General features: G+C 42.9%; 2 protein-coding genes across 5 annotated transcripts; both read left to right on the top strand.

Annotated features, from left to right (window-relative positions):
* On the top strand, positions 1-6,186 carry LOC123104597 (DNA-(apurinic or apyrimidinic site) endonuclease 2). Of its 4 annotated transcripts, XR_006450451.1 has the most exons (12): positions 1-328; positions 632-740; positions 885-1,121; positions 1,242-1,327; positions 1,431-1,546; positions 2,343-2,423; positions 2,832-3,032; positions 3,111-3,262; positions 3,902-4,614; positions 4,711-4,859; positions 4,941-5,057; positions 5,945-6,186. XR_006450451.1 is itself a non-coding variant. In XM_044526470.1 (10 exons), the coding sequence occupies exons 1-10, from the start codon at positions 218-220 to the stop codon at positions 4,786-4,788; spliced, it is 1,884 nt and encodes a 627-aa protein (XP_044382405.1). In that variant the 5' UTR covers positions 1-217; the 3' UTR covers positions 4,789-5,242. The 4 variants fall into 4 exon arrangements, 1 of the variants encoding a protein (XP_044382405.1); XR_006450449.1 differs by having other exon boundaries at positions 4,711-5,057; positions 5,945-5,963; XR_006450450.1 differs by lacking the exon at positions 5,945-6,186 and having other exon boundaries at positions 4,941-5,242.
* Positions 6,187-6,992: 806 nt separating this feature from the next.
* Positions 6,993-8,523, top strand: LOC123104596 (BTB/POZ and MATH domain-containing protein 2). The gene is made up of 2 exons (XM_044526469.1): positions 6,993-7,106; positions 7,197-8,523. Exon 2 carries the CDS (start codon positions 7,205-7,207, stop codon positions 8,372-8,374), a length of 1,170 nt encoding a protein of 389 aa, XP_044382404.1. The 5' UTR covers positions 6,993-7,106; positions 7,197-7,204; the 3' UTR covers positions 8,375-8,523.
* The last annotated feature ends 2,868 nt before the right edge of the window (positions 8,524-11,391 follow it).

The following is an 11,391-nucleotide window of genomic DNA, read 5'->3' as shown; positions in this document are numbered from 1 at the left end:
ACGGTGCACGTGAGTCGCAGGCCTAAGCGGTCCGCCGCTTCGCACCTGCCGCCGCCGGCGTGGGGGACGGGACCGGACATTTCGCCCGTGCGCCACACAACTAACTCACCGGCGCCGCCGCGCCGGCCATCTCGTCGCCGCCGCGGGAGAAGCATCGAGCGTGCCTCTCGATTCCGTCGTGGGCTCTCGAGAACCTCCGCCTGCCGCCTCGGCGGGGATGGTGAAGATAGTGACATACAACGTGAACGGGCTGCGGCCGCGGGTGGCGCAGCACGGCTCGCTCCGCCGCCTCCTCGACTCGCTCGACGCCGACATCATCTGCTTCCAGGTCCGACCGGTTGCTGATCCCCTTCCTTCCCACCCATTATTCTAGCTAGAGATCATGCGTCCGAACCCTAGTTCTTAGCTGTCTGTGGTCACCCCGCCTCCAAAATGTTACCACTTCACTCATTGCAGTTCATTTCCACGTACTGTTTATGCTCCATGAAATCCGGATTCACCAAGTCTGCACTGTACTGTGGTGCCTGCTGCTTGATTTCTGCGCGCTGAAAATGAATGGATTTACTAGATGAAGTGGGGTTAAGTTTGTGATTCGGTTCAGCTGACCTTGCCTATGTTTGGTGTGCTTTAGGAGACCAAATTGTCGAGGCAGGACTTGTCTGGGGATGTCATAATGGCCGAGGGATACGAGGCTTTCATTTCGTGCAATCGTTCTTCGAGAGGGCGTGGACCATACTCTGGTGAGTGGTTAATTCGAATAGTATGTTTGGTTAGTTTTTGGAGCATTGTGTGTTGGAGGTGTTGTTTTCTTCCACATGACACTTTGCTGGTTAAGTCGCCCCGAATGCTTCATCCCTTGTTGTTGATTCATTTATGTATTGTAGGTGTTGCAACGTTTTGCCGGGTGACATCAGCATTTGCCAGTCAGGAGGTTGCTTTGCCGGTAGCAGCTGAAGAAGGCTTTGCTGGATTACAGGGCTCTGCAAAGGACAATGAAGTTATTGGGGATTTTGTTCTTGATATGCCTATGGATGAGGAAGATCTTGGCGAAATAACAAGAGAGGAGCTGCTCAGGGTGGACAATGAGGGGCGATGTATCATCACTGACCATGGACATTTTGGTAAGCCGCTTCTTGCCAGTAAAGTAGGATTATGATTTCCATATGATGTGCCAATGTTCTTTTGTCGCATATCTGGTCTGTTCTCTGTTTGTGATGATATGTACTGTGCTATCTGTGTAGTTCTTTTCAATATATATGGCCCATCTATTGGAGAAGATGATGAAGAACGGGTTCGTTTTAAGCTACTGTTTTACAAGATATTGCAGGTACTCATGTACATCTCAGTTAGTATAGTGCTGATTTCTCACGGTTTTAATGGCTTAGTGAAGGACTTCTATTAAACTGCGTTCATCTTTCCAAATCTTTTAGAAACGATGGGAATTTCTACTGGCTCTCGGAAAGAGAGTCTTCGTTGTTGGAGATTTGAATATTGCTCCTAGTTCGATAGATAGGTGTGACGCATCTCCTGGATTTGAGAAGCAAATGTAAGCTCTTTCCCCTTTCCTTTTTATCTTGACTTGCTTGCACTAAAACTTAATTCTGCGGCAAAGGTTTGCTGACCAGCATAATTTGAAGAGTGAAAATGAAGAACATAAGATGTGCATTTTTTATGTAAAGATGACAACCTGTTTCACAAGAAAACGTTGTTGCATATGCTCTGGTGATAATTTTCTCAATGTAAGTGTAAATTTTGCTATGAGCAACTGTTGTTGGGTGGTATTATAACTCATGGGCTGTTACAGCATAGTTTAATGCAATCAGTTAATAGCATGAGAAACAACTGTGTGTTGCAAAATTACGAGATATATAAACTGGAATCCCATTCACAGCTGCACGGTACCTGACTTGTATCGTATTACCTTCACCCCTAATTCGCATATAATGACCCGACATACCTTGCTCGATGTAAGCTTCGAGCTCAGTAGAAATTGTTAATAACAGCATTTACAGTGAGGCTGCATACTGAATTCCATAAAAGCTTCAAACTAATAGTATGGATTTCCACTTGTGATGAATGCATTAGTCTGCTCTCTGTAGAGTTTCGGTTTATATCTTCTCTATTTTACTGTGCTGTATGAAGACTTCGAGCAGAGTAAAAAGATACAAAATCGTTAATAAGAACTGTTTACACTTTGCAGTGAGGCTTCAAACTAATGTATTTATTAGGCTTTCCGACGGTGATAAATGCATTGGTCTGCTCTCTTAGAAGTAAATCTAATAATGAAATTGAAATTGCTCAAGAATAACGCTAGTTAGTTATCATCCTTTTCCTGATTCAAGGTTTCGGGAGTGGCTGAGATCCATGTTAAGAGAACATGGAGGTCCCTTTTTTGACGCTTTCAGATCAAAGCACCCTGAAAGGTACCGCGGCTCCTTTTTTTACTTGCCCAATATATACTAGTAGTCCGACTTATTCTATTCTTGATTTTGTAATTTTGTTATAACTTGTTACTCCATACCAACAGTGTAAGTGCATATTTCACTGGTGGTTAACAATTTCCTCAGAATGTAAGCACTACTATGCACGTATCCGGTGTGTAGATTTTGAAAGCACGCCATATCAGTTTTTGTAGCTACTGATTTCCATCTTAAAAAACTAAATAAAAAGGTAATAATTTGCTGATGTGGCAGGCTGTGAGCACAGGAAAATTATTTAGTGGGATCAACTTTATAGTTATATATGATTATAATTATTACACCTAGAGTGGACTCCACAGGAACTAACATTCTAACCCTGCATTGCATGCTTTCTGCATTTCTTTTATGTAGGACGGGAGCTTATACTTGTTTTAATCAAAAAGTTGGAGCTGAAGAATACAATTATGGTTCTAGAATAGACCACATTCTCATTTCTGGTGCCTGTTTTCATGACTGCAATTCGGTGGAAGATCATAGCATTTTCCATTGCCATGTTGAGGATTGTGAGATAATGAATCATTTCAGAAGAGGGGATTCAGGAAATATCTCAAAGTAAAGATGGGTTGAAAATTTTCCTTTCTGAGATTAAGGTGGATAACAAGCAGGATTTGACTATTGCATTGCCCACAGGTGGAAAGGAGGGAGAAGTAGTAAGCTAGAAGGGTCTGATCATATTCCAGTTTATATGATACTGAACGGAATACCTGAACTTCCTGCCCATAATACCCCACCATCAGCTGCAAGATATCTCCCAGAAATCCGTGGGCGGCAACAAAGTATAGGTGCGCAAAATTTGTGTTTTGTAACATTTTCCAAGCAACAACTTAAATTTTCAACTTCCAGTGTAAGCTGAAACTAAGTTGTATTATAGTGTCATTCTATTAACATAAGCCACAGTGGTTAAACTACTGTATGCCTTAGCTTCCCATCAGCTGATAAGATATATATTTCTTCCCTTGAAACTTTGTAAGCAACTGCCTGTATTTTATAACAATCACATGGATGGATGCTCTTCTTGGTTGGATGCGGTTACTAAACTTGCTTCAGGATTACTGCTTTCTTATTCTTTTGAATACAAGTATACATGCATGCTAACTGCTTCATAATGTGGTGTGTTTATGCAAATCAACTCCCATATATTCACCATCAAATTTTGAGTATTTAGAAATTAGAATAGGTTAATTAGAATTTCTAGTTTATATACGGTATCCAGTTCAGAAAACACTGTCTGTTGTTATGCTAACTAGCAAGTTTTGCTGTGCATGTCATTTCTTATGGTAGATTGTGATACTGATACACCTTCCTAGATATAGGTAGATTCGAATGTGCATTTCATCATGTCTTATCACTTGGTAACACAACTATTCCTGACCTTACCTATGGTTTTACTTGCATGCAATTGTGATACATTTTTTGTTCAGTATCATTCCTCAGTAAAGGAAAATTGTGTGAAGCTGAAGATGGCCCAGGTTTAAACATATCCAGGGATAGAGAAAACCAAAGCTGCTGTAGTGATGACCTGGAAAGGAGAAGCATATCCAAGGAAGAATTAGCAACTGGTATAACGGAGTTTTCTAAAGGTGTTAACCAACCTAGTCCGACGTCTAAGCGGAGGAATCTTGATCATTGGATAAATGAAGGTTCAAGTGGCAGCTCTGTAACATTACTAGCAGCACAAGGTATGAAAACTTCCTTTTCTGGTGTCAAGTCTGTGTCAAACAAGAAAAACAAGCATAACTTATCCTCACAGCCAACAATCAAGTCATTTTTTCGAAGACCAGAAACAAAGCCAGGGGATGCCAATATCAATAGCTTAGCTAGTTCAGTAGATACAGTACCTAGTTCAGTAGATACACTACCTAAGATGGATGAATTATGTTCTCCACAAGATGATAGTCTGCAAGAAAACATCCAGTGTACAGCTGCAGCTGATGGAGATCCGGATAACTCAAACATATCATCTTCACTTTCAACTTATAAATGCAATATTGCAACATTGGAGTGGCAAAGAATACAACAGAGAATGAAAATGACCCTACCACTTTGCAAAGGACACCGTGAACCTTGCATTCCAAGGTCTGTGAAGAAGGGCTCCAATATCGGTCGCTTATTCTATGTCTGTGCCCGTGCTCAGGTACTTAAACTTCAGAATTTGTTACTTAGTTCATATCAAAGGAGTAGTTATAATATGCTGTGCGATGTGCACAAATCAAATCATTTGTGTATGCAGGGACCTTCATCAAATCCAGAAGCGAACTGCAATCACTTTCAATGGGCCTCTGTAAAATCTAAAGGGAAGCGGCAATGACTCTTTTGTTTGTCAGTCATTTTCTGCCGTTGCCATGCAGGTCAAATGACTACTTTCTGCACTTGATGCAAGTAATATCAGCAGTCCCCTAAGAATGTGTTGATGCTTTTGTTGGACAATTTAGTTTATTTTTGTGCTAACTTCTGTTTTAGTCCCCAGAAGCCCTGGACACCTGTCAGCTTGTGCTTCGCGTGAGTCTGATGTATCGCCTGCTCCCATGTTGGGAGCAAGATGGTCCTTATTCAGTGCAAATTTCTTTACTAACAGAGGTACATAGTTTGTCCTTGTAGAGTTCTAGTTAGATTTGTACCCGGTACCCTCCTTTTCTTTGTTGAAGAGAAGTAGCCTCCTCCTTTGTTGTAACTTCCAAGTCAAACAAACAAAATGTGACTGTCTGTTGTTGGGTGGCTAATGAAATGCCATTTGGAGCCCTCATGTGGTTCTGTTTGTTTAATTCTGGCTTAGCTTATCTTGAGAATGAGAACATAATCAGGATATTTTCAACTTAAAAGTAATTGCATATATACCTGGAAAAATCAACTGAACCCAATTATTTGTCAATAAGTTGTGATGTGACTCCTTAAAGATAAGTTTAACTTTGGCTAATACTGGAGATATGCACCTATTTCGTGCCAGTATTATATATTAGCCATGTTGTTGTGCATGTGTATCAATCAAGAAATGCGCCATACTGATACAGTCTGGTTCGGACATGTATGCATCGAAGGATAAGTATACACTTAATCTCCACCAGGTGGCATGCCCCGGCAGGCGCTATTTGGTTTCTTAATTGTTATTTTTAGAAATAATAACATAGGGAGATTTGTTCATCTATTAGAGAAGAAGCAACACGCAATCTGCTCATCTGTAATAAGTGCCACCTGTGCTGATCAGCAAACACCATGTGGAGTTATCAGTGCATGGTCGATAGCAATACATTTCCAACAGATGGGTAGGATGCAATATGTTGGACCAGGGAATTCCTTCTATATGTCTGAAAGAAAAAAAAAGGCTTTGATGGGCCTTTACCATTTAAAAGCACCCTAGCTTCATTTTTGCCTCTTGAATTGTAACTTTGGATATCTGGTTAGCTGGTACCTGTGCTAAATATCTGGCCTTTGCACCTTTGCTGAATATAGCTTTTTATTTTTTGAAGATCCTTTTTGGTGGTATTGCCCTGAAGGTGTGAACATCTTTCCTTTTTTTTATGGAAGAAATTAGTTGCCCCCTTGTATGATCTGGCATTGTGCTTCAGTTCATTCCTTCCTGGCAATGCTACGGTGCTGCGCCCAGGCAGCAGGCGTGGATCACCTAAATTACTCGAAACACCATAGCGCCGGGCAACCAACTACCGTCGGCAGATGATTACATGAAGCTCCGGTCGGCTTGATTTTCTCCCCTTTTCTCTTCTTGGAGGTAAAATACCTGTCACCATTGCATGGTGAGATGATGAGGCTCTTGTGCGCGTCGGCTGGCTGTGTGCATAGTCGCATAGGTGAAGAATGGTGGTGACGATCTGGGAATGCAGGACCTGAGATATTTTTCCTTGTCTAGTGTAGTAGACTCATCATCGATACGCGCTACAAATAGACCAAGAAATACATTGATATTTTTCCATGTCTGTTATTTATTCGTGCTAGTGTATGTATTCAGTCGTGGCAACCGATGCTGTGAAATAGAAACGCAATTATGCTACAGTTTTTTCGCAAAATAAATCCAGCCTTTCTCGGAATATGGATATCGGTAGCTCTACAATATGGTTCGTAAAGTCGCAACATTCGTCGGGTCAACAAGCTTGCCGAAGCTTTAACACAGTCCCATTACAGCATAGGCAAAAAATTATGTGTTCCCTGCAAAAGGTGTTGGTTTTGGTGAACACAGAGGTGGACAGTTTTGATTGAATTCGCTGAATTACAGACAAAGCTAGCGCTTTCATAAATACAAATTCAAATATAGCACGAACTGTTGTGTATTTTTTTCTTAGACAAACGATTTTTTTAAGCAATCTGAGACAAATGAATTGTTTTGACTGGAATATACTCTTGCATCCTGCAAAATTCAGCTCAATTTATCAGGCCGTGAGCCTTGTATGGGCATTTTTTTTTTGCGTGCGCGTTGTATGGGTTTTGCAGATTGTGGGCTGCGGGGGCCTTAAAAGCCCAATCATAGTGGCGATTTATATTAAACCCTTAAACGTAGGCAGATCCAGTTCGCACTCGCCGACGAGCAGGCGGCGGCGCAAACTCTGCTTCCGGCGAGGAGCCACGCGTTCGGCGCAGCGACTGAAGCGGCGGCGACTCCGCCCGGAACGCGACCAGGTTTGTCCCTCTGCTCAGCTCATCGACCCCAACTCTGGAACTTGGCGTGTCAATGGTGACTGAGTAGATAGATTTCCGGTGGACTCGCAGATCCCCTCATGTCGTTCGCCGGTGTGTCGGTCGTCGACGGCGCCAAGCGCTGCACCTGCGACACGTCGGCCGTCTACGCCGGCGCGGACAGCGGGTACCACCTGCTCATGGTCAGGGACTACTCGCGTACCAAGCTTCAGTTGCCCACCGGCGAGAGCGCCACCACCGGCCTTTTCACGGTGGGAGAATATGACTGGTACATCGAGTACTACCCCAACGGAGAAAACCCGAACTGCCGGGACTTCGTTTCGCTCTACGTCACGAGGCATACCCTCTACGACTGCGAGGGCGAAGAGGATGTGGAGGCCAAGTTCAGCTTCAGTCTCGTCGACCAGCTTGAGAAGCACAAGCCAGTGTACATTCATGGAACCAATAAAACCTGCACCTTCTCCAGCAGTGCTCCCTCCTGGGGCAGCGACAGATTTGTGAGACGAGACGCCCTGGAACGATCGGCGCACCTAAAGGGCGATTGTCTCACCATCCGGTGTGACATCATGGTTGTTTGCAAGGATCACAAAATCGAGGATGCCGCTGGCGCCATATCTGACATAAACCAACATTTTGCCCACCTCCTTCAAAACAAGGTGGGTGCTGATGTGACATTTGAGGTCGGTGGCGAGACGTTCGCCGCACACCGGTGTGTGCTTGCAGCCCGGTCTAAAGTGTTCATGGCGCAGCTCTTTGGCCCCATGAAGGAGGGCGCCACAACATCCAGCGTCATACAGATCAAAGACATGGAAGCAAAAGTGTTCAGGGCTTTGCTAAGCTTCATCTACACAGATTCACTCCCTGCCATGGAGAAGGACAGCATGGAGGATGAAATGTCAGAAGTTATGGACGAAGGGCGAGAAGAAGCAGCAGAGTTTGAAATGTGGCTGCAATGGTTGGAAGATTTGTTTGTGGCGGCAGACAGATACGATCTCCAAATGCTCAAGTTAATCTGCGAAAAGCAGTTGTCTGAGCACATAAGTGTCAGCTCGGTGACGTCCACTCTTGCTCTAGCTGAGAAGCACCACTGCTGTGGATTGAAGGAGGCGTGCTTGAAGTTTATCCAAGTGCAGTCTCCCTCATGCTTGCAAACAGTAATGGCAACTAGTGGCTGGGATCATATAGCAGTGACCTATCCCTGGGTTGTGAAGGAGTTCATTGCCAAGCTTGCTTCGAACCAGCGCAAGTAACACTCTGTATAGGGGTAGGTATGTTCCTTAGACCTGCAGTGGCGCTCTTATGCATATATGGATCCTCTTAAGAGAGGTCATAGTCCGTACGTCTTTTTTTTGTCTCACTCATGTAATTTGCCTATATGCTGAATATCAACAAAAGAAATCCAACATATGGTCAAATTGTCTCTTCATTATTCTTGAAAAGAAAATTTATCTCTTCATGGAATGGATTAGTCTGTAAATTCAGGCGCCAGCGTCAACGTTGATCTGCATTGCAACATATGGTGGATAGTGATATCACGTCTAGCACTCTGCCTGTTTGTTTTCCTTTTTTTCTTTCGAGAGAATTTCAAACGCGAGAATTATTCATCGCACCAATCATCTACAGGCAGCTGGCAGAGGCAACCTATCCACATGCCCCCGTTTGTATATCCCCAACCGACCCCGGTGTGCTATTCAAATTAATTTCACAAAGCAAGTGTTTTAATTAAAATAAAAAATTAATTTCACAAAGCAAATGTGGCTGATAGGCTCATACACATAAGCTGATTAGTGGCCACCACGTGGAAATAGAATGGATAACAAATTAATATTTCTACGTTATTCTGAATTCTGTTTGCTGATACAAAAATTGAGGGTATGAACTGAACTTTCTTGTTAGGAAAAAAAATAATTATTGGAAAGGAACTGTTTGAGCTGCCTTCATCATGGTATAGTACCTGCCTTCCTGGCAAGGTAGGAATGGCCAGTTAAATTACTCGAAACAACATAGCACCGAGTAACCAACTGCTGTTGCCAGATGATTACAGGGAAGCTCTGGTTGACCTGAAGATTCTTTTTCTGTTGTGTTCTGTTAAACGTGTACAACATGGTCAGGTACTCAGGCGTTGACCTCCATTCTGATCCAGTCGGTAGCTATTGGATTTATCCGTCTTCGTGGTTTGATTAATAGTTCATTGGTTCAGCTGACCATGGCCTGCATGTTCCATTGGTATATTCCTTAATCACTTTCCAATGTCATTTGTCTGGAAAGTCGCCCTTATCATCTACATGCAAAAGCATCATCATCTATAAAAAGCTGCAAATTGAGGTGAGATACTCACTAGCTCTTGTCTGCCAGTAGATCACATGGTTTGATTAAAGGATGTAAGGGGCAGCCTGGTGCATGTAGCTCCCGCTTGTGCAGGGTCCAGGGAAGGGTCCGACCACTTTGGGTCTATAGTACGCGGCCTTTCCCTACATTTCTGCAAGAGGCAACAGTTTTACCGCTGCGCCAAGGTTCCCCTTTGATTAAAGGATGTAAACCATTGATATTTTACTGTGACCACCTGTGTTTCTATATTTGCAGGGACCTTCATCAAATCCTGAAGTTAACTGTGGCCACTTTCAAGGGGCTTCTGCAAAATCTAAAGGGAAGCAGCAATGTTTTTATTTATTTAACCGTGCAGTTAATATGAATTATTTCAGCTAAGTAAAATCAGCAATTTCATAAAAAATGTGTCGATGCTTTTGTTGGACAATTTTTTTAATGCAAACTCCTGATTTTGTTCCCCAGTAGCCTGGACACTTGTCAGCTTGGGTTTCCTGTGAGTCTGATGTATCACCTGCTACCCGTGTTGGGAGCAAGAGTTCTCTGTTCAGCGTTGAATCATTTACCGACAGAGGTACATAGTTTATCCTTGTAGAGTTCTGGTTAGATGGTTAGTGTACCCAACCCTCTTTCTATTTCTGTTGGAGAGAAGTAGCCTCCTTTGTTGTAACTTCTAAGCGAAACAACATCTAAAAAAAACTTCTAAGCAAACAGACAAAATGTGGCTCTCTGTTGGGTGGCTAATAAATGCTAGTTGGAGCCCTCATGTGGTTCTGTTTGTTGAATTCTGTCTAGCTTATCTTTGAGAACATTATCGGGATACTTTCAACCGAAAGCTAACTGATGTTAGTGGTATGCGCATAAATTGTGGCAGTATTTTATAGTAGTCTTTCTGTTTCGCATCTGTATCAAGAAATAAGTGCCATTTGTGAAGGGGGTCTGCTCATAGAGTCTATTTTGGACATATATGCATCGAAGGATACATGTCTATTTAATCTCCACCAGGTGGCATGCCCAGGCAGGCACTATTTAGTTTCTTATTGCAAAAAAGATAACATATGGGCGGTTTATTTAAGAAGAAACATGCAACCTACTCGTCTATATTATACACCAGCGCTGACCAGCGACCACCACGTGGAAGTTCATGGTCGATAGCTCTGCATTTCTAATAGATGGATAATATGCAGTATGCTGAACCAGAGAATTCTATTATATGTCCAAAAGGAAAAAGGATTTGATGGAGCTTACCATTTAAAAGCGCCCTAGCGCTCTTTTCGCCATGTGAAGCGCAATTTTCGATATCTGTTTAGCTGATAGTACTTCTTTCCAATATTTCGCCTTTGCACCTTTGCTTGTTATTCTGAATTCTGTCTGTGTGATGGTATTTTTGAGAGATTTTTTGGGAGATTGCTTGCGCCCCCGTCTGGTCATCTGGCATTGTGCTGATAGTTCCTTCCTGGCAATGTTATGGTGCTGCGCCCGCGGCATGCGGCGGGCATGGTCAGCTAAAGTGCTTGAAACATCATAGCACATAGTAACCAACTACCGTCGCCGCATGATTACATGGAAGCTCCTGTTGGCCTGAAGATTCTTTTTCTGTGTCCGTTCCTGGGGTTAAGTTGCTTTTTTTTTGTTGAGAAAAACCTGGGGTTAAATTGCTGGTCCATTGCATGATGAGGCTCCTTTTAGGTTGTGTCACAGTTTACTCATTGTGGGTCATCTGTGAGCTACTGATTGATCTGATCCGTTACAAAATTGGAGTAAAAACCAGAGCTCGTGGTTCATGTTTGACAGGGATCGCATGTCTAACAACTTGAAATGGTATGGATAACGAATTAGTATTTCTACATTTCCAGGGGATGGGCATGTTTGATACTCCCTCTGTCCCGAAATATAAGATCATTTTTGACACTGTCATAGCGTCAAAAATGATCTTACATTC

This window comes from Triticum aestivum, chromosome 5A (assembly GCF_018294505.1).
Source record: "Triticum aestivum cultivar Chinese Spring chromosome 5A, IWGSC CS RefSeq v2.1, whole genome shotgun sequence".
Taxonomy (NCBI): domain Eukaryota; kingdom Viridiplantae; phylum Streptophyta; class Magnoliopsida; order Poales; family Poaceae; genus Triticum; species Triticum aestivum.
The sequence above is the reverse complement of the archived record's forward strand: the minus strand, read 5'-3'. Positions and strand labels throughout refer to the sequence as shown.

Coding starts and splice junctions, on each gene's coding strand:
- LOC123104597 (XM_044526470.1), top strand. CDS start 218: ATGGTGAAGATAGTGACATACAACGTGAACGGGCTGCGGCCGCGGGTG. Junction 329..631: donor CCGACATCATCTGCTTCCAG/GTCCGACCGGTT, acceptor GGTGTGCTTTAG/GAGACCAAATTGTCGAGGCA. Junction 741..884: donor AGGGCGTGGACCATACTCTG/GTGAGTGGTTAA, acceptor TATGTATTGTAG/GTGTTGCAACGTTTTGCCGG.
- LOC123104596 (XM_044526469.1), top strand. CDS start 7,205: ATGTCGTTCGCCGGTGTGTCGGTCGTCGACGGCGCCAAGCGCTGCACC.